This window comes from Mustelus asterias, chromosome 15 (assembly GCF_964213995.1).
Source record: "Mustelus asterias chromosome 15, sMusAst1.hap1.1, whole genome shotgun sequence".
NCBI lineage: Eukaryota > Metazoa > Chordata > Chondrichthyes > Carcharhiniformes > Triakidae > Mustelus > Mustelus asterias.
This window is the reverse complement of record NC_135815.1, coordinates 14,250,701-14,274,393: the sequence shown is the minus strand read 5'-3', so window position 1 is coordinate 14,274,393 and position 23,693 is coordinate 14,250,701. Positions and strand designations below refer to the sequence as shown.

The 23,693-nt window shown below is 41.1% G+C and overlaps 1 protein-coding gene across 12 annotated transcripts in view; it reads right to left on the bottom strand.

The window, feature by feature from the left end:
- Positions 1-23,693, bottom strand: part of cep170aa (centrosomal protein 170Aa) — a 145,849-nt gene that overhangs the window by 28,957 nt on the left and 93,199 nt on the right. For 8 of the 12 annotated variants that reach the window (XM_078229530.1, XM_078229531.1, XM_078229533.1 and 5 more), the window contains 3 exons: positions 7,251-7,359; positions 2,468-4,384; positions 1,803-2,061 (listed from right to left, as the gene is read on the bottom strand). In XM_078229530.1, the coding sequence (XP_078085656.1) occupies positions 1,803-2,061; positions 2,468-4,384; positions 7,251-7,359 (2,285 nt within the window). The remainder of the gene's footprint in view (positions 1-1,802; positions 2,062-2,467; positions 4,385-7,250; positions 7,360-23,693) is intronic. The other 4 variants (XM_078229534.1, XM_078229536.1, XM_078229539.1 and 1 more) reach the window with 1 other exon arrangement.

Genomic DNA, 23,693 nt, shown 5'->3' with positions numbered 1-23,693 from the left:
ACCCACTTAATCTGGAGAATGTATCAATTTTGCAGCAAAGATGAACCAGCAGCTGAGTTTCATTTTTAAAAAAAAACTTTAGTCTTGCCTTCTGATGACCGTCACCATTAATTTAGGGCAAAATATAACTAGAGTGTTTTTTTCACAGCTTGAGGAGGCATAGTAGTGCAACAGTTTACTTTCTGGATCAGTAAACCAGATAGCAAATAATAGTCTAGACAGAGAGATTTTAATTCCACCATGGCATTTTGAGAATTTGAATTTAGTCTAAAAAAAAATCTAGAAACAAATTATTGGTAAGCGCGACCATGAAACCGTTGGATTGTTGTTAAAAATCCAAATACTAATGTCCTTTAAGGAAGGAAACCTACTGTCCGCTACCAGTCTGGCCTCTTATATGATTCCAGTTGACTTAAATAGCCTCGGATGTGGCTTAGCAACCACTATCAAAATCGGGACATTGCTTTAAGGCCCACCACTATCCCCTCAAGGCAACTAGGGATGGGCAATAAAATGCCGGCACTGTGATAAATAGGCATGCAGTGTTCAACATTTTTTCTTAAAGGTACTGGAAGGATTCAGTGATGTAGTAGGATATAACATTACTTTCATGGGTGTTAAACTCATACCAGACCTATGGGATTAGTGGGTGTTGACTTAAAACAAAGTGTCAGAACCTGGCAGTCTCAGTTCAGATAAGCTATAAAGATGCCTTGTGAGAATGGAAAAATTATAGTACGCATGTTTAAAGGTTAGGTTTAAGAATGAAGGGTATAAGTAAAATCAGTAGTGTGCTCTCATACAGGCAGTCACATACTTCAATAACCAATAACCTACAACTGCTATAATCTTCTTCCTTCCTTTAATGACAATCACTAACATTCCTCAAGAAAGAGCCATGAGTGGAATTTTTAAATCAGAAATTTCACGCCTCAAAACGTTGCATTATATAACTTGAAAATACTGGGAGTGATGTTAAAATAAAAGGATTACTGTCTTGGAGAGAAGAATTCAATTGGAACACATTCAGTATCCACATGATAGTATTGTTTGAATTAACCAGGCACAATCAGAACTTGGAAAACTTTAGCATCCAAATAAAGAGAAACATTTCTAATAGGTAGGTACAATGGCCACATGGGAAATATACTTTTCTGTCCCAGTTCTTTTCAAATACAAAAAATAAATTGGAATCTTTTATGAAATGGAGTTCAAATCTGCACAATATATATTCTTGCAGTTTTAAAAGCAAGTTTTAAGTCCAAATTTGCAATTATTTGAGCCTGTTAACTCATGGATAACTGCTATTGTTCTATGCCTTGCATCCAGCAAAAAAGCCTCAAATTTAAATCAATAAATGAGCATGCTTGGTTATCTGATCGCAATCCAGATGACTATGTAGATGCTATAACTGGCTTCAAAAAAAAAACGCAGCACAGGCCAGTATTCCCCAGTGATTGCCATTCAGTGTTCCCTGCTGGAACTGCATGTCTGTAAACGTCAGATAAAGTCAAGGCCTGGCTCAGCTGTGACAGCACTCATAATGAGCTGGAATAACTGCTCACATCAACATGCCTAAAATGGCTAAGATGATAAGTGGGACATCACTATCCATAGAATCAATCCTTACTTGGAGTCGGAAAGTCAGAGAAAATGAGAAAAATATTGGAATTTGGCCAATTAATAATGGTTGATTAATGGTTAAAATATAAAAACTGAAAAATTAGCAGTCCAAATTAGAACATTCCAATTCATAATGACATCACAAACTTATTAACAAAATTAGAACACAGAACACCTACTTTGATATTGAAAGGTACCTGGCAATTTCCTCACTGTGAGCAGTCCAGTCTCTTATGTAGTCATCTTGTTCCTTCATTTTGTTTTTCAGGAGCATGTTAGTTGATGTTACATTACTGTTCTGTAGTTTTGTACTCCTCAGGGCTGTACTGGTTCGTAAGCGGCTGTGCTTAGGCGAACTACGATTTGACCCAAATTCATCTTCGGAAGTTGAAGCATAATCTGTAGGAAAGCGTCTCCATCGTGGACCTTGCAAAACAACTAAATGTACAAGTAGCAAGGACAATTTTGGTATACAAGGAAATGAATGTTCAAAGAAAATGCAGTTACAAGTATGTCGCTACATAGCTTAATCATGGAACCATTGGATTACAAAATATCCCCAAAATTAAATGCCAATTTACTTAAATACCATAACACAATATAAAATGCAAATTTACAAAGATACGCAATTGTTCAATGTCGTAGTGAAGAGGAGAAGATACTTAAGTGGTAAATGATGCAAAATAAAAACATCCCAGACCTTTTTCTCCAGGGAGATAATTTTTTTTCAAGTAGCAAAGATACAAAATATTACATTTTTAAAAATTACTGTCTCTACGTAGATTGTTTCTTCCTTAATTTGACAAATTACCAAAAATTCTTAATAGAATTGAATGAAGTTTACCTGATGGAGAACTGTGCCCTGCTAATGATGCTTTAGCTTTAGAAGAATCAGGCATTCTTGAAATGCTATTAGCACGAAGTCTGGGAGAAACTTTGCTATCCATTGTTGACGTTCCACGCAAGTTACTCCGAATGGAGGAGTCTCCACTTCGACTAATATTACTCCGTGTGGTTGTTGCTTCAGAGTCACTGCGAGCCGATATAGAACCCAGCCGGTTGCGGCGTGGTTGAGCAAGGAGATCTAATCTAGAGGGTGTTTTTCTACCAGAGGGTGGCTTTGATGTAGTTGAACTCGTTGTAGATACTTCTGATACGACAGAAACTTTATCCACATCAGCCAGCTCATTATCTGATACATCACCAAGACGTGCTCTACGTAAAATAGATGCTCTGGTTGGGCGAGGCTTGGGTAAAGTGGTTGATTTGCTAGCTGAGCTACTAGCAGCAGTTTTTGTCTTGGATAATTTATTTCCCTCTAGTTTGGAATGTAACAGTTCATCTGTTGAAGTAAATGATGTCCGCCCTTGTGATCGACTAGAATATGCCTCTTGATCGGAAGAAAGGAAATCAGAGATAGTAGACTGAGGAAAGCTTGATGTTTGGTCATCATCTGTCAAGTCAAAAGATGCTTGCCTCCCTCTGCCAGTGGTTTGTACAGATCTGCGAGGTTCAGATCTAATACTAAGGTCAGTGGTACGACCTTTGATTTTTCTGTCTGTAAGTTTGTCTCTAGTATTGGTGGCAGTGGCCTTCGATGAATCCTTGAGAGATTTTGTGAAGCTCTTCTCCTTGTGAAGGTTACTGAGAGTTCTTCGCTTTTGAAGAGACTTCTTTTCTGCATCTCCACTAACTAAGCTAATAGTACTAGCAGTGTCAACATCTGATTCAGGGGAAATGGAATCATCCCTGTGGTAACTTGGTGTTTCATCTCCACCATCTATCCTGTTCTCATCCTTCAACTTTGCCTCAAGAAAAGCCATCACTGATTCTGTATCTTTCAACAAAATAGTGGTGTCAATGGTGGAGTCTGTCCCATTAGAATTACTTCTCTCTCTGCTCCATGGAGTTATAGATCCATCACCTGGTGACCCAGACTGCCTACTAATACGAGGTATAAGTTCTAATGGTACATTACTACTTGGTTTTTCTATGGTGAAGCTTCCCTGTCTGACCAAAGGCCTGGGAGAATCTTTTTTTTCTGTGTCTCCACCTTTGGAAGTGGGTCTTCTAGAAGGCTCTTCTGACTTCTTCTGTCTTGCTTCAGTTTGAACCTCTGCTTTGACCAAAGTACTGGTGCCAGTGGCTTGTCTGGATTCACGTGCATCATTAGCTTTCTGCCTTGGTGATACTTCCCTGCTTTTGTCAATCAGATTAGTGCTAACTAGAGGCTTACTGGCAGATGTTGTTTTAGAAGAGCTCCGTTGGTACAAACTCTCTTTATGGCCCTGCTGTTGAGTTGCAGGCGAAGATTGCCTTGCTGCTGATATTCCTTTGTGAGTTTCAGCTTTCTCTTTAGTAGACGGAGTGTAGGTGCTTGATTGAAACCCTCCACCTACCTTGCTAGTCATTGTTTCACTGCAAATATCTCCAGTACTGTCAGCTTTAATAGCGGAGCTACCTTTTGACCGGCCAGTCTTCAAAATGCTGCTGGTGTACTCCTTCTGTTTGTCTTTCTGGTGAGGTGGAGTTGTAGTTTCTTTCTCAGGGAGCTCTGTGTCTTGCTTTTCATCTATTTCACGTCTTGATTTTGCTAGGTTTAAAGTAAGGGAACCTTTTGGTCTTAGGCCCTCAGCTGTTTTATCCTCTGTTGGAAGCGGTGGAAGTGTTCTTCTCTTTCTCTCACCCACATTGGCTGATGCAGTTTCTGAAGTGGTTGATGTGCTTTTTGCTGAGATACCAGATTCACTAATATCTGCATCTAACAAAAGAAAAATTCATTTTATACTGCAATGTAACAGGTTTCTTTAAAAAAACAAGTTAGTTTCAGGAAAAATGACCTTCCATGGACCTTCATTTCGTACCCCACTGAGCATTGCAATTTATTGTTTCCCCCTCAGTGGGATGACATCAGCAAATTCACAAATTAGCATTTGGACTAATCCTGGTTACGAATCAGAAGGCACACAAGTCAAGAAATTTAATAATTGTTCAATTAAAATACAACAGCTGAATTCATTCCTAAATTAACTGGTGGGATAATTAATTGGTACTGAAACAACAGAATGTTACTAAATCACATACAAAATTCAACTTTTATGAACTGTCATATAGTGATTGGCAAATTTCCTTTATTATTGTTAGTGCCTTTTTTTTCCTTTTTTTAAACGTTTTATTACCTCTGTCACTGAAGGTGGGTGGAAGTAATGTTTTTGCCCCAGTTAGTTAGTCAATTTGTAAACAATATATCTCAAAAACTAATGAATGGATTTCAACAAAATTTGGCACAGATAGGATATGGTCTATGGAAGAGCTGACTAGTTTTTGGCAAAGATGTGGATCCAGGTCCTGGAGTGTTTTAAAGGATTCATTAACACAGAGGTGGGGTGAACTAATGTTTAGTTAGAACTTTGTGGTTTGTCTCTGCTGCTGTGGTGGGGTTTGCCACAGATGTCAAAATATAAGCAGATGTTGCTGAGCAGGTTGTTGGATGTTGGATGTGGATTGGCCTAAAGAGAGATTTATTTTTTCAGAAATTGAATTAGACCAGCCATATAAATACTGTGGCTACGCGAGCAGGTTAGACGCTAAGAATTTTGCAGTGCGTAACTCCCCTCTCGACTCCCCAATGCTTATCCACCATCTACAAGGCCCAAGTCAGGAATGTGAAGGAATATTCTCCACTTGCTGGGATGCGTGTCGCTCATCTGAAGAAACTCAACACCATCCAGGACAAAGCTTTATTGGCACCCCATCCAACACTTTAAACATTCACTCCCTCCACCACTAATGCACAGTGGCAGCAATGTGTACCATTTAGAAGATGCACTGCAGTAACTCACCAAATCTCCTTCAAAGCACCTTCCAAACCCATGATCTCTACCACTGAGTAGAACATGGGCATCAAAGGCGTAGAAATTGTAAGAGCCTATCCAAGACGCACACCAACCTGACTTGGAACTATAGCGTCATTCTGTCACTGGGTCAAAATCCTGGAACTCTCTTCCTAACAGTACCTACACCATATGGACTGCAGTGATCCAAGAAGACATTCCACTTTTCAAGGGCAATAAATACTGGCATAGCCAGCGATGCCCACATTGCCAAGCTTAATTTGACATCTTGCTCCTCAGTATCGTCACAGATAAAATGTAGGACTCCGTAAAACAAGTATACAGTCAGATCAGGTTTGTCCAACAGGCGACTTGTGGGCCAGAATCTGGCCCGTCATGCCTGCCTATGCAGTCTGCCAAACATTGTCCAAGATACATGGAAGAACAACTAAGTGGATTTGAAAAATGCTGCAGTGAGTCAATCAGCAGCAAATATGAGAGAAAAGAGCCTTGTGACTAGATGATAAGCATGAGCGGCAAAGTAGTGGCGATCAGTTCCCAGAGTACTGCAGTGAGTGTACAGGTGAGCGATTGGGGGGGGGGGGGGTTTACGCATACAGAGGGAAGCCCTCAGGCAAGGAAATATCAATGAAATGAGAGAAATGTGGTCCTCTTGGGAAAAGTATGGAGTAATTCATCAAAGATCCTTAGACAGTATCTTCCAAACCCACGGCTACTTCCATCCGAAGAACAAGGGCAGCAGATACATGGCAACACCACCACCTGCAGGCTCCCTTCCAAGCCACTCACCATTCTGACTTGGAAAGATATCACCGTTCCTTCGCAGTCGCTGGGTCAAAATCCTGAAACTCCCTCCCTAATGGCATTGTGGGTCAACCCACAGCACATGAACTGCAGCGATTCAAGAAGGTAGCTCACCACCACCTTCTCAAGGGCAACTAGGGCTGGGCAATAAATGCTGGCCAACTAGCAATGCCCATGTCCCACGAATGAATTTTAAAAAAAAAATCAATATCACTCTTGACAGATAGACATCTGCCCGGAATACTCCATGGCACCACATCAAGTGTGCAGACAGGCACTGACTTCTTGCATAAGTAAAAGCAATGCCAGATATTATCAATGTTCAATGTGGCGTGGAGAAGGTAAGGGGTACATTAAAAGAAAAATTTCCATTAATCTGTTTCTTTTTCTTTCCAAAACTTGCAAACCAGCCTGAGTGAAGAAAAAATTTGAAACAGGGCTCCTTGCGTGTAAAAGTCAGCATTAGATCAAGTGTTTAAATAATGCTTTCCATAAATTTTATGTAGCACAAATTCAACAATCACAGTGCTTGATCCTTCCTCTTCTATTTCACCCATTTTAAAAATCAATATGTGCTTTGCTGTTTAGATTATATGTCATGCACATTTCCCTGTAGAATAGGAGCCAATTACATTTTGGAACCAGAGTTGTCTTTCAGCCACTAAGATGTACACACAAATACATTAAACAGGAGCAATATAACTAATTTGCCCACCAAGTTTCTCTCATGATTGGTTAAGGAAGTTGGAAACCTTATCACCTCTGCTCGTGCATACCTTGACAGTACTGTTGAGGTTGGTAACTTGTGGAATGGGAATTTGTTGATCAAACCTATCACACTGACAATATATTGCAATAACAATGTACTACAAATTGTAATTTTTATTCTATTATTAAAGCTTGCTGTAATCAACTTCTGAATTATTTATTAATGGGCAGATGGCAAAGTTATGTCAGGTGAATAGTTACCTTGGTCATGAGTACCAAATGTTGCTGGTGTCAGATCATTGGCAGCTAAATTTGCCCACTGCGACACCCACCTGGGGGTGCTGGATGTAAAGGAGCCTTCAGGATGAGTCTGTGAAAAATAAATACATCAAAAAATTAACCAAAGAACATTTTAAATAGCAAAACAACTGAAAATTGTCTGCAAACTTCTAATCTACTGATTAAACAATATTACAATTGAAAGCCTATTTCACACATTCACAATATTTTAACTCAGGATAAGCCTGAAATTATGGTCCTTCAATGCTCATCAGTTAATAATGGCATATGGTCAACTTTTAGAAAATCATCACAGGAGACACCATGAGACACACTTTTCACTTAAAACTTCTAAAGGTTCAAGTCGTTGTTCAGAACTTGGAATCTGCCAAAACATCACAGTTCTCAAATTAGGCAGGATGAACTGAGGTAGTTATCACTAGACAGCACTGGGATACCCAAAAAACTTCTAACAGCAACTAAAAGAGTAGGCAAGAAGGGGTTACCATGTAACTCCTTAAAATTATCAGTTACTAGGGAGGATCAATCTACATTTCAAAAAATGGTTTGTTCATGATGATAGGTCTTGACTAGTAGAACAACTGAACCTTGGATGAAATTTTCAGCAAATGGTCATTTCCTTGTCCCCATCTGGGAGGCAAAGGAAATCAGTTAAATGGCATGCTGAACCACCAGGCTGGCAAATCACCAAGCAATTCAAAGTCAAGAGTACATGGAACTAGCCAAGTCTAGAAATAACAAAGACACAGACAAGAGTTTCAACAGATGAGGTGAGGTAGAGTTGGGCAATGTTACCAAATTGGAAATTGACAGCCTTAGGTGATGGCATGGATATTTGGTTAGAAGATTTTCTGAGGGTCAAATATGACACTAAGATTGCAGATAATCTGGTTCAGTCTCAGACAATTGTAATAGACAAAAACACTAAACCTGAGAACATGTTAAAAAGTTAAGACTCTTCCTTCCTGATGCAATGATTTGCTGAATATCAAGTTCAAAAAAGTTGCTCTTGGGTTATAGCCAAAGCTGGCAACACAACTTTTATTGGTATCTAGTGTTTGGCCTTTCTTCAGAGCCTGGACAGCCATGCCGCCCCAAGCTGTTCTTGCTCGACCACTTCAAGAGCCAGCAAGAGTTAACCACACAACATGGATGAGAATTTATATATTGGCAGACCAGGAGGGTGGCATCTGCTCTTCTCCGCAGAACATTAGCCCCAGTTGGGCTTTTGGAATAATCTGGAACCTTTACATTTTTATTTAATTTAAATATTTTGTTCATTTAAATATGTATTTAAATAGAGTTTTCTTTTAAAGTGCATATTTGCAAAGCAGTCCAGAACATTGTGAAGAAGCAAAAGCAATTATTATTTATTTTGATGTAGACTGTACTTGTGATTTCAAACAAAATGGTTGCGCATTTTCAAATACCCAAGTTTTTAGGAGCAAAACCACCCATCTATTTTTGTAAAACTATCAGTCTCTGCATCCATGCTGTCAGCTGACATTTGTTTTCAGACTTCATTAAGCAAATGAATAGTTTGTTAGGTAATAAAACAAGATAGCAATTAGTCATGTTGAAATGAATTAAGAATTCTTAATTGGGTCAAAAAATCTTTGATTGTGATAGAATCATAGAAACCCTACATTGCAGAAGGAGGCCATTCGGCCCATCGAGTCTGCACCGACCACAATCCCACCCAGGCCCTACCCTCACATATTTACCCGCTAATCCCTCTAACCTACGCATCTTAGGATTCTAAGGGGCAATTTTTAACCTGGCCAATCAACCTAACCAGCACATCTTTGGACTGTGGGAGGAAACCGGAGCACCCGGAGGAAACCCACACAGACACGAGGAGAATGTGCAAACTCCACACAGACAGTGACCCGAGCCGGGAATCGAACCCGGGTCCCTGGAGCTGTGAAGCAGCAGTGCTAACCACTGCGCTACCATGCCGCCCCAAGCTGTTCTTCGACAGGAACTGAAGTTTATTTTTGTAATGGTTTCCTCCAACAGTTAAAAGTACAACTCTAATTGCAGAACCTTAAACTAGGGCATGATGGTACATCAAAAGTCAAGGGCCGTGGATGTCGTCTATATGGATTTCAGTAAGGCATTTGACAAAGTCCCACATGGCAGGTTGGTTAAGAAGGTTAAGGCTCATGGGATACAAGGAGAACTGGCTTGGCCATAGGAGACAGAGGGTAGTGGTCGAAGGGTCTTTTTCCGGCTGGAGGTCTGTGACCAGTGGTGTTCCGCAGGGCTCTGTACTGGGACCTCTGCTATTTGTGATATATATAAATGATTTGGAAGAAGGTGTAACTGGTGTAATCAGCAAGATTGCGGATGACACGAAGATGGCTGGACTTGCGGATAGCGAAGAGCATTGTCGGGCAATACAGCAGGATATAGATAGGCTGGAAAATTGGGCGGAGAGGTGGCAGATGGAGTTTAATCCGGATAAATGCGAAGTGATGCATTTTGGAAGAAATAATGTAGGGAGGAGTTATACAATAAATGGCAGAGTCATCAGTTCAAAGATGTGCGGGTTAGGTTGATTGGCCAGGTTAAAAAATTGCCCCTTAGAGTCCTGGGATGTGTAGGTTAGAGGGATTAGCGGGTAAAATATGTGGGGGTAGGGCCTGGGTGGGATTGTGGTCGGTGCAGACTCAATGGGCCGAATGGCCTCCTTCTGCACTGTAGGGTTTCTATGATTTCTATGATCAGGAGTATAGAAACACAGAGGGACCTAGGTGTGCAAGTCCACAAATCCTTGAAGGTGGCAGCACAGGTGGAGAAGGTGGTGAAGAAGGCATATGGTATGCTTGCCTTTATAGGACGGGGTATAGAGTATAAAAGCTGGAGTCTGATGATGCAGCTGTATAGAACGCTGGTTAGGCCACATTTGGAGTACTGCGTCCAGTTCTGGTTGCCGCACTACCAGAAGGACGTGGAGGCGTTAGAGTGCAGAGAAGGTTTACCAGGATGTTGCCTGGTATGGAGGGTCTTAGCTATGAGGAGAGATTGGATAAACTGGGGTTGTTCTCCCTGGAAAGACGGAGAATGAGGGAAGATCTAATAGAGGTGTACAAGATTATGAAGGGGATAGATAGCGTGAACGGTGGGAAGCTTTTTCCCAGATCAGAAGTGACGTTCACGAGGGGTCACAGGCTCAAGGTGAGAGGGGCGAAGTATAACTCAGATATTAGAGGGATGTTTTTTTACACAGAGGGTGGTGGGGGCCTGAAATGCACTGCCAAGTAAGGTGGTGGAGGCAGGCATGCTGACATCGTTTAAGACTTACCTGGATAGTCACATGAGCAGCCTGGGAATGGAGGGATACAAACGATTGGTCTAGATGGACCAAGGAGCGGCACAGGCTTGGAGGGCCAAAGGGCCTGTTTCCTGTGCTGTACTGTTCTTTGTTCTTTTGCTGTGCTTATTGATTACTATAATTGATTCTGGGAATTCTTATTTGGCTTATTTTTTCAGGTCTCCTGGAGTGACCCAACAATTCAAGTTGACTCTAACAATGCTTCTAAAATAGACATAATTGAAACCTATGCACTAATTTCAAATTATATTCAGCACATTTTCATCCTTACACAAAAATTTCAAGGACCGATATCTATATTTGTGTTATTGCATTAAAACAATGAAAACAACTAATAGTAAGCTACTCCTTAAAAAAAGGCTAATTGGACAGAAAAATACATTTTGAGCCTCCCTTCAATAATTATTAGCAACATGAATGCTCCTCAAGATAGCATGGCCCTAACCATCTTCAGTTGCTACTTCAGTGACCCTCCCTCAATCATAAGGTCAGCAGTAGCACATTTCACTAATTCCACACTATCTAGCTTTATTCACAAATCCTCTAATAATGAAACAGCTTATGCCAGACTGATAATCAGAGATCATCTAAGCTTGAGCTGATAATGACAGGTAATACTTGCGCCAAATAAATGACAGATAAAGACTCATCTCCAACAAGAAATGTCCAATTATCTAACCTCAACTTTCAGTAGCATCATCATTACCACATCAAGATCATCTACAGGAGAACAGATGAATGGCAGATGGGGAAGTTGGCAGGAGGAATAGATATCAAAATGAGTATTAGTATGTTGATATAAATTATTCAAAAATGAATACGCCCATAGTATAATTGTTTCATTCTTGTCTACAGGGGGGAAAAAATCACTTGTTGAACACTCTCAACTTTCAAGTATTAGTCCTAAAATAAAATATATTATTGACCAGTTAAAAAGTAGAATGCTATAAAACCAAAGCCTTCTTGGTGGAGGCAGTGAAATACATTCACAAGTCCTCTAGAGGTTGCCTTTTTAAAAAAAAACTAATCATTCATTGTTTGATATCACAAATCTAATGCACTTTAACCAATTCCCCTGATGTGTAACAGAATACTTAAAGTATCCATTAAAAAATCTATTGCCTACCATTCCATCAATCAGAAAAAAGCTGAAGAATCAAACTTATCGACTTAAAATCAGTACTGCACACTTTTAAGTTGGCATGCACATTTCAATAACATACCAAAAGTTAGTTCAGTAAAGCAAATGCAGGAGAAATGCAATTCCGAAGAGTTATTCTTAACTTGAAATATTAACTGTTTCTCTATCCACAGCTGCTTCCAGAGCTGTTAAGTATTTCCAGTTATGGTGTTTTCATTTTAGATTTCCAACATCTTGAGGATTTTATTTTAATTATATAAATGCAGGAGAGGTTGCTTTACATGCAAGGCGTAAGTTTTGGCAAACTAACTTTTAATAAACAATTAGGAATACAAATGTTGACCGTCAGAATCCTACAGAGCAGAAAGCAGGCCATTCGGCCCACCAAATCTGCACCAACCACAATCCCACCCAGGCCTCATCCCCATAACCCCATGCATTTAGCCTAGCTCGTCCCCCTGACACTAAGGGGCAATTTAGTATGGCCAATCCACCTAACCCGCATATCTTTGCGCTGTGGAAGGAAACCGGAGCACCCGGAGGAAACGCACACAGACACAGGGAGAATGTGCAAACTCCTCACAGACAGTGACCCAAGCCGGGAATTGAAACCGGGTCCCTGGCGCTGTGAGGTAGTGGTGTTAACCAATGTGCCACCATGCTGCCCCAAGTACCAGACGGTAAAAATCTGGTAAAATAATTTGGTCACTGCCTCTGCTCAAAGATAATGTTCTCGGTGATGGGAAATAATTCCACTTGGCTCCAGAGAACAGTCTTCACTGTGTATCATTTGTAGGAATTCCATTTTCCAATATTCATGCCTGATGAAAAAGCGATTTGTAATCTTCAGAAAATGTCATAACAGTATTAGCTGTAGGCAAATGAATAACGTATTAAAAATATATCTTCTAACTGAACGATGATGCATGGTGGAACAAATTCCTATCAAGGAACAGCATTTAAATTCCTGCAGCACCATCTTCACAGTAAATCAACATGATTATGAGTCCAGTATCAACTACAAGAAACAGGGAATACTTCAAAAAATTGTAGACATCTATGGGCTTTATTTATTTCAATTATATTGATCATTAGTAGCTGTGGATATAATAACCATCTCCCCATGTTTTGAGTCCATTAGATTTTGTCACAGATGCAAAATAATTCCTATATTTATAACTGAATGAAAGAAACGAAGATCAACCGAAAATCTGAAACACTGTCTTTTTTTGCCTTCAAATTGATCTGCAGAATTCACAGAAATCTACAATTATCTAAATTCTGACAGTCTGCAAGCATAGCATCAAAGGCACACACCAGTTAACTAAAAGGTCACCATTATGCTCCAGAAACCAGAAACTATCAAGCTACATCACAAGAGATGTACATAATTCTTCTAGCTATCGCACATTACAATCACAGCACAGCTAGTAGGTAAATATTTGCAAAGTGCTGGATCAAATCTCAAATTCACATGATCACAAGAGGTAGGGAACAAAAGGATCATTTATGTTAAAAGTTAGAAAAGCTACAAATAAGGAACTATTGGCACCATAAGAAAATAACAAATGAAACATGATCAACAACAGTCAGCAATACCTACAAAGTTACAAGAACCTGATCAAGTTTACTCAGGGCTGAAAATTGGTTGGTAATGTCTGTACCAGGTCATAGCCAGCCACCCCACTCCCACATCCTTCAGCAGCATCACCATCACCAAAATTCCATCATCAAAACTGAAGGACCACTGCTGACTAGAAGCTTGAGATATATTAACATGATTACAAAAGCAGGGCTGAGGCTAGGTACTCTACAACCAGCAGCTTATTTTCAAAGTCTCTTCACCATTTATCAGGCTCAACTCAAGAAAGTGGTGGAATACTCAATCACCAAGCTCCAAGCCATTTGAGGCAAAGTACTCAATTTGAATGATTGGAACCATGGTGGCACAGTGGTTAGCACTGCTGCCTCACAACGCCAGGGACCTGGGTTTAATTCTGGCCACGGGTGACTGTCTGTGTGGAGTTTGCATGTTCTCCGAGGGTTTCATCTGGGTGCTCCAGTCCTCCCGCAGTCCAAAGGACGTGCTGGTTAGGTGCATTGGCCATGCTAAATTCTCCCTCTGTGTAGCCGAACAGGCGCTGGAGTGTGGTGGCTAGGGGATTTTCACAGTAAGTTCAGTGTAGTGTTAATGCAAGCCTATGTGTGACACTAATAAATAAACTTTAAACTTTGTGTTTGATATTCCTTAGCGCATCTCACATGCACTGACAATGGCATACATGACGGAACACACTAAATTCACCAAATTTTACTATGACATCTTTTATTCTTACAACATCTGACTGAGGAAATGAGCAACATCATGGCACATTACCTCCAATTCAGATACTATTTGACTTAAATAAGCAAAATCCTGAAACAAAAACAGAGAATGCTGGAAATGGATGTCCAGCCATAGGGATCAGCTGCATGCTTGGAGAGGAATCGACTGTTGGTTTGCAGGAAGAACAGGGTGAAAAGCCCCTGCACCCATGTCGCAATCCTGTGATTACTTCACTGTTACTTTAATATTGTCCAGTTACAGGTGTGACAATACTGTGCCTTTGTGAAACGTATTTGAGACATGTATCTTATGCAGGGCTATTTTTAACTGTCTCTTCTAACCAGTGCCGCCAGATCTATAACCAACATCCTGTATTGTTCCTACAGCAGCATAATTGCTCGTAATTGTGAAAATGTTTGTTTTAATCTGAACTAACGCTGTTCTGCTGTTTTTAGTGTTCCCCTGGGATTTTGCAGAATAGGGCTTGATTAGGATAACTAACAGGGAATAAATGTGACTGGGTAGAGCTAGGCTTACACATAATATTCAAGTCAGTTGCTTCTTGGAAGCTGCAAGGGAAGTAGCCCTTTCCCTCTCTGAAGTCTGGAGACTGAGATCTGTAGCATGGGTTTCCTCTGGATGCTCCAGTTTCCTCCCATAATCCGAAAGATATCATAGAAACCCTACAGTACAGAAAGAGGCCATTCGACCCATCGAGTCTGCACCGCCCACAATCCCACCCAGGCCCTACCCCCATATCCCTACATATTTACCCACTAATCTCTCTAACCTACGCATCTCAGGACACTAAGAGCAATTTTTAGCATGGCCAATCAACCTAATCCGCACATCTTTGGTCTGTGGGAGGAAACTGGAGCACCCGGAGGAAACCCACGCAGACACGAGGAGAATGTGCAAACTCCACACAGACAGTGACCCAAGTCGGGAATCGAACCCAGGTCCCTGAAGCTGTGAAGCAGCAGTGCTAACCACTGTGCAACCATGCCGCCCAATGTGCTGGTTAGTTGCATTGACCATGCTAAATTCTCCGAGTGCACCCGAAGAGGCGCCGGAGTGTGGCAACTAGGGGATTTTCACAGTAACTTCATTGCAGCATTAATGCAAGCCTACTTGTGAGACTAATAAATAAACAAAATTTAAGCGTCCTAGTAGGTCAATTGAATCATACGTGAAGCAAAACACTTTGTGCTCACCCTAATGCCAAAATCAAAAGGTTGGTTTAGCTCAGTTGGCTAGACAGCTGATTAATGATGCAGAGAGATGTCAACAGCGTGGGTTCAATTCCCGTACCAGCTGAGGTTATTCATGAAGGCCTGCCTTCTCAACCTTGCCCCTCGCCTGAGGTGTAGTCATCTTCAGGTTAAATCACCACCTCTCACCCTCAAGGGTCATCTGGGACTATGACTTTACTTACTTATTTTACAACTGAAACATTTTAGAAATAAGTGAGTGCATGATAAAACAGAGAACTTTAAGGAACAAAACATATGGTATACATCCTCTTTCTGAAAGAAATGGATCTACTACTCAACTGAGGAAATCAGTATTCCATTTTTAAAAGTTCTATCCAGTTACCTGTGATGCTCCGAGGACCCAGGTTTGAATCCCAACCTGGCAGATGGTAAAATGTGAATAAAAGGAAAAAGAATCTGAAATTAAAAGTCTAATGATGACCATGAAACCATCGTTGATTATCGCAAAAGCCCATCTGGTTTATTAGTGTCCTTTAGGGAAGGAAATCTGCTGTCCTCACCTAGTCTGCCCTACATGTGACTTCAGATCCACAGCAATGTGATTGACTCTTAACTGCCCTCTGAAAAGACCTAGCAAGCCTCAGTTAAAAGGCAATTAAGGGTGGACAATAAATACCGGTCCAGCCAGTGACGCGCACATCCCATGAATTAGGAAAACAAAAATAGAACATTAATTCATCAATACTGTACTTTAATAGTTAGTTGGTAATTGAAATTGAAAATATGTTTCCTTTCAAAATAAACCTATCAAAATGGAGCATGCGAATCAAGAGAAACACTGAAAAGAGAAATGGTCTGCGGTGCAATCTTCAAAGTATACAGGCAATATTTGGCAGGAGTGGAAAAGTATGCATTCAAAGTAAAACTTTAAAAGTTTACATTTAAGTTCTGTCAAAAAATATATCTCAAAACCAGCAATAGCAATTGGACCGTAATCACATACACAACTTACTCCGGATAATCCTGCAAGATCTGCAAAAAAAATTGTTTATTCAATCCTTCCTAAAGTTCACAGTGCCCTCTGTTGGGAAGTGCCATACAATGCAAACCAGATTAAGAATCTTTGGTAACAAATAGCCTTTACACTGTTATTCTAGAGTGGTATGGTATAGATTGCACTTAGATTAATAAACACTATTAAAGATGATCTAATATTGCTGAAAAGAGAGACATGAAGAAAGCGTGCTGATTTGACTTTGGACAAGGTATTTACATAGAGAAATTATGGGGAACAATTTTGAGTGCTTCAATAACTGCACTAACAACCAATTGAAGATAGTCAGTCAAGTCTGTAACTCGAACCAAGAGAGAAAATGCTGGAAAATCTCAGCAGGTCTGGCGGCATCTATAAGGAGAGAAAAGAGCTGATGTTTGAAGTCCAGATGACTCTTTGTCAAAGTTTGTAACTCGGCTCATTTGCGCTTGCTAGAAGCAACTTATATTCATGCACAGGGACCTGCTGTCTGCAATAAAGTAATTTGTTCAAGTCTTGCCCCTTTTGTGAATCACCAGGGAGCTTCAGGTACCTATAGAATCATAGAATCCCTATAGTGCAGAAGGAGGCCATTCGGCCCATCGAGTCTGCACTGACCAGAGTTTCCCAGCCAGGCCCTATTCCCGTAACCATGGACTATTATTTAAGTGGTAAAAAATTGCAGCATGCTGCTGTGCAAAGGGACCTGGGTATCCTTGTGCAGGAATCTCAAGGAGTTGGTTTGCAGGTGCAGCAGGTAATTAAGAAGGCAAATGGAATTTTGTCCTTCATTGCTAGAGGGATGGAGTTTAAAAACAGCGAGGTTGTGTTGCAGTTGTGTAGGGTGCTGGTGAGGCCACACCTGGAGTAGTGTGTACAGTTTTGGTCTCCTTACTTGAGAAAGGATATACTGGCACTAGAGGGGGTGCAGAGGAGATTCACTAGGTTGATTCCGGAGTTGAGAGGGTTGGCTTATGAGGAGAGACCGAGTAGACTGGGGCTACATTCATTGGAATTCAGAACAATGAGGGGAGATCTTATAGAAACATGAAAGATTATGAAAGGAATAGATAAAATAGAAGCAGGGAAGTTGTTTCCACTGGCGGGTGAAACTAGAACTAGGGGGCATGGCCTCAAAATAAGAGGAAGCAGATTTAGAACTGAGTTGAGGAGGAACATCTTCACACAAAGGGTTGTGAATCTGTGGAATTCCCTGCCCAGTGAAGCAGTTGAGGCTACCTCATTGAATGTTTTTAAGGCAAGGATAGATAAATTTTTGAACAGTAAAGGAATTAAGGGTTATGGTGAGCAGGCAGGTAAGTGGAGCTGAGTCCACAAAAAGATCAGGCATGATCTTATTGAATGGCGGAGCAGGCTTGAGGGGCCAGATAGGCGACTCCTAGTTCTTAACCCCTCATATTTACCCTTGCTAATCCCCCTGACACTAAGGGGCAATTTAGCATGGCCAATCAACTAACCCACACATCTTTGGACTGTGGAAGGAAACCAGAGCATCCGGAGGAAACCCACACCGACACGGGGAGAATGTGCAAACTCCACACAGACAGTGACCCGAGGCCGGAATTGAACCCAGGTCCCTGGCCCTGCAAAACAGCAGTGCTAACCACTGTGCTACCGTGCCGCCCTCTCTAGTTCACTGTTACTTTATCCATGACAATGCCTTGGCTAGAGTCGGCTTGCCAACCAATCAGCACCCTTTCCCCTTGTATGATAAATTATGATCTTTTGAAGTTTAGCATTTTTGCATTTGTCCTGATGAGTGCAAGATGAAAAGCTTCGGCAACACGTTTCTCTTCTCAACAATGTTCAAGTTAATCTACTACTAAGCAACTTACTTACCATCTAACTGTTCATGTCAGCTGCTAAAGAACTCGTGAACAAACAGTATACAATGTTAAAATGTTAATCTACATAAATTCTTCTCACAAGTTATAATGTTATATGTTAGTGTTTGCAATTCTTCCATTCTTAGATTGTCAAAGCAGTAGGAGATTAATATGGCAATTGAAATCAAATTAGGGTTGAACAACATACAAACGGATCATGCAGAATGACACTTCAAACATGATTTGAATGGAATCACAATCATTTTTTTGTTGTTTTAGAACACAAATACATGCTTCAAACCTGATGTACTTACCATAACTGACCATTTTTGTAACATAGTAAAACACTGAGGCAGGCCATGCAGTCCAACAAGTCAAAGCTGGCATTGAAGTCTCTTCCCATTGTTTCTTATTTAACACAACAGATTCCATTCTTCCTCATATCCTTATGTAGCTTCCCCTTAAATGTACATATATTATTTGCTTCAACTGCTTTTTCTTTATTTTTCCCCAAAGGATGTGGGTGTATTTGCACCACATGGACTGCAATGGTTCAAGGAAGAGGCTCACCACCACCTTCACAAGAGCAATTAAGGATGGGCAATAAAAGCTGGCCTAGCATCCTGTGAAATAAATAAATATCCCCATGATAGCAAGTCCCACATTCTCGCTACCCTCTGGTACAGAAGTTTCTTATGAATGTGTTGATGGGGAGTACCAAACATTAAAAATATTCTAAAAAGCTTTAATTGTTTTGGGGTTTTATTTAATTGAGACATAACAGTTTAATGAATCTATTTTTTCTTTTGATACTTAAAATGCACAAATGAAAGTCAACAGGTGGTGTTTTATTAATTCCAAAAAAGAGCATCTGCACAACATGCACTAATAAAGAACTGCGCCACAGCATCACATTTTCTATTTTTATATATTAAGTAAACAGTCAACAAGGTCAGATGGCATCTGTGGAGTGAGGAAACTAGGATTAACATTTCTGGCTGATGTCCTTTTATCAGAACCCACTACTTTAAATGCTTATAAATATGAATTTAGAAAGGAGGAATTGCAAAATAAATATTAGCAGCCTTTGCAAGGAGCTAACATGTGCAAAGTTAAGCAACCTCTGGGAAATGGTCAGGTAGGCATGCAAGAGAAGTTTGAATAAAGAGACTAGTGTGTCCACGTGGAGTACTTGCAATTGGAAACAATAACCGCAGGCAGCAAAAAGACATAGAACATAGAACAGTACAGCACAGAACAGGCCCTTTGGCCCACGATGTTGCGCCGAGCTTTATCTGAAAGCAAGATCAAGCTATCCCACTCCCTATCATCCTGCTGTGCTCCATGTGCCTATCCAATAACCGCTTAAATGTTCCTAAAGTGTCTGACTCCACTATCACTGCAGGCAGTCCATTCCACACCCCAACCACTCTCTGCGTAAAGAACCTACCTCCGATATCCTTCCTATATCTCCCACCATGAACCCTATAGTTATGCCCCCTTGTAATAGCCCCATCCACCCGAGGAAATAGTCTTTGAACGTTCACTCTATCTATCCCCTTCATCATTTTATAAACCTCTATTAAGTCTCCCCTCAGCGTCCTCCGCTCCAGAGAGAACAGCCCTAGCTCCCCCAACCTTTCCTCATCAGACCTACCCTCCAAACCAGGCAGCATCCTGGTAAATCTCTTTGCACTCTTTCCAATGCTTCCACGTCCTTCTTATAGTGAGGTGACCAGAACTGCACACAATATTCCAAATGTGGTCTCACCAAGGTCCTGTACAGTTGCAGCATAACCCCACGGCTCTTAAACTCCAACCCCCTGTTAATAAAAGCTAACACACTATAGGCTTTCTTCACAGCTCTATCCACTTGAGTGGGTAGGGGTAAGGGCTGCTATTCAATTGGGTAAGGGCTGCTATTCAATTCATATGGTACATTGATTGTAGTTTATAACTATGTTGTACCATTCATGAACACAGTATTTCATAGATAAGATTTTTAATTAATGCAGGTTGCATTATCTACACATCATAATTGAATAAAAATCATCAAAAGCAATTTTTAGAAGTTGCAAAGGAAACTTGCCAGGAAATGTTTCTCACTAAGCCACTTTTATGGATTCTACTTGCTCTGCACAACATGATAAAGTTAAAATGCTCTACAAAGATTAAAGTCAAAGTAGTGTGAAACTGACTCAAGTCAAAGCATGCATAACATACTTCCGTCTTTGATAAAAATAATTTTGTTTCCAGGTATAAAGAGTGTGAATTTGAAAGGACGTCATGAACAAAAGAGGTTCGTAATAGCTCTATTCTATTTGGAAGTTATGATTCAAAATTTGGCATTACAGTCATCAAGCCAGCAGCTAACAGGGGTCACAGTAAAACATGAATTGAATTGATTTATTGTCACATGCATTGGGATACAGTGAAAAGCATTGTTTCTTGCGAGCCATACAGATAAAACATACCATTCATTGAGTACATAGAGGAGAAGGCAAGGATAGGCTGCAGTTACTGATAGGGTGAGGAGAAAGATCAGTTTAATATGTGACAGGACCGTTCAAAAGTTGGATGGCAGCAGGGAAGCATGGTGGCAGGCAGCATGGTGGCACAGTGGTTAGCACTGCTGCCTCAGTGCCAGGGACCTGGGTTCAATTCCCAGCTTGGGTCACTGTCAGTGTGGAGTTTGCACATTCTCCCCGTGTCTGCGTAGGTTTCCTCTGGGTGCACCGGTTTCCTCCCACAGTCTGAAAGACGTGGTTAGGTGTATTGACCCGAACAGGGGCCGGAATGTGGCGACTAATGGAATTTCACAGCAACTTCATTGCAGTGTTAATGTAAGGCTTACTTGTGACTAATAAATAAACTTTAAAGAAGCTATTCTCAAGTCAGTTGGTATGTGATCTCTTTTTCCCCCAGATGGAAGAAGGTGGAAGAGAGTATGTGTGGGGTCCTTGACTATGCTGGCTGCTTTCCCGAGGCAGCAGGAAGAGTAGATGGAGTCAAAGGATGGGAGGCTGGTTTGCGTGATGGACTGGGCTACATTCATAACTCTTTGTAGTTTCTTGCAGCCTTGGTCAGAGCAGGAGCTATACCAAGCTGTGATGCACTCAGAAAGAATGCAGCTGTAAAAATTGGAGAGTGTCGTAGTGGACATGCTAAATTTCCTTCGTCTCCTGAGAAAGTAGAGGCATTGGTAGGCTTTCTTAACTATAGTGTCAGCATGGAGGGGCCAGGACCGATTGTTGGTGGTCTGAACACCTAGAAACTCTCAACCATCTCCATTTCATCACCTTTGATGTAGACAGGGGCATGTCCCCCATTACGCTTCCTGAAGTTGATGACTATCTCCTTCGTTTTACTGACATTGGAGGGAGAGTTTACTGTCATAGCACCATTTCACTAGATTCTTTACCTTCTTCCTGTACTCCTTCTCGTCATTGCTAGAGATACGACCCACTCAGTGGTGCCATCAGCAAACTTGAAAATGGAGTGGACCAGTATTTGGCCACGGAGTCATAGGTGTTATAATGTAGTAAAGGGCTGACTAACAGTGCAGCTAAGATAAAGAACATGAGATGCCTGGGTATTTAAATAAGAATTGCCCCAAAGCTCAGTTGATTGAGCAAGTACTTCAATCACACAGATAAGGTCCTGGGGTTCCAACTCTTGAGATCCTCTCTGGTCTCAACCTGGATGGTGCAAGGAGCTTCAAAGCCAGACCTCCCTATGATTGGGCAAGCAAGGGAAGAAAAAAGCCGTGGTTCTTGCCTCTAATTGCTGAAGATTCTTATTTGTGGGGTTTTGGATAGGATTGGCTTGACTGTGACAATTAAGCTTGTAAAACTTGCTTACACTGAATATCTTAAATCATGTGCAGAAACTTAAAAATATTCAACAGCTTCAGGGAATGAGTTTGGAAAATTGGCAAAAATAAGAAAGGACCAAGTAGAATCCACAAGACTATTCCTAATTGTACAACATGTAATACATTGGGCTAGTGAGCCAGAGTTAATTTGCAACCTTTTAGAGTTCTAATTGAGTAAATTAGAAACTGCCTCCATGACCGGAGAGGTCAGTAACCAGGATAGGGTTATGGCAGCAAATTCAATAACACTCAGAACTAGAGAAGGGCAAAAAGAGTGGGTGAATATCAACCAGGATCTTGGGTTCATGTCACACTATCTGTAACTCCCACAACTTGCCTGGACTTGCAAAGTCTCACTGGCTGTCCTGTCTGGAGACAATACACACCTCTTTAACCTGTGCTAATGCTCTCTCCACTCACATTGTCTGTATCTTTAAGACTTGATTAGCTGTAAAGACTCGCATTCCAATCATTATTCATTTTTCTGAAAATTGAGTTTGTGTCTTTATATGCCATTTGTGAACAGAACTCCCACTCACCTGACGAAGGAGCAGCGCTCCGAAAGCTAGTGGCGTTTGCTACCAAATAAACCTGTTGGACTTTAACCTGGTGTTGTTAGACTTCTTACTGTGTTTACCCCAGTCCAACGCCGGCATCTCCACATCATAAAGAACCTACCTCAGACCTACCATGAACCTTATAGTTATGCCCTCTAATAACAGCTACATCCACCCGAGGAAATAGTCTCTGAACGTCCACTCTATCTATCCCCCTCATCATCTTATGAACCTCTAAGTCGCCTCTCATCCTCCTCCGCTCTAAAGAGAAAAGCCCTAGCTCCCTCAACCTTTCCTCATAAGACCTACCCCCTACCCTCCAAACCAGGCAGCATCCTGGTAAATCTCTTTGCACTCTTTCCAATGCTTCCACGTCCTTCTTATAGTGAGGTGACCAGAACTGCAAACAATATTCCAAATGTGGTCTCACCAAGGTCCTGTACAGTTGCAGCATAACCCCACGGCTCTTAAACTCAAACCCCGTTAATAAACGCTAACACACTGTAGGCCTTCTTCATGGCTCTATCCACTTGAGTGGCAACCTTCAGAGATCTGTGGATATGAATCCCAAGATTGCTCTGTTCCTCCACATTTCTCAGAACCCTGCCGCTGACCCTGTAATCCGCATTCAAATTTGTCCTACCAAAATGAATCACCTCGCACTTATCAGGGTTAAACTCTCCCCCAATCCCTTCTCATCTCACCCTTTTCATCTCCTCCTATTCCTTTTTCCCTCATGTGTTTATCCAGCTTCCCCTTAAATGTAACTGTGCTATTCACCTCAACCACTCCCTGGGATATTTCCCCTCCTGGGTTAAAGAGGTTTTCCCGAATGCTATATTGGATTTATTAGCGGCTAGCTTATGGTTACACTCCCACCATCCACAACTGGAAACATCTTTTGTCGACCCACCAGATCAAACCCTTTCATAATCTTAAAGACTACAAATCAGGTCACTCCTCAATCTTCTCACTTCCAGAGTAACACGCCCAGCCCGGATTGGTATAGTCCCTCGGTTTCATAAATCCGTTTGCTAGTGCTTCTGTAACATTTTTCTAATCCAATTTGAGAGAT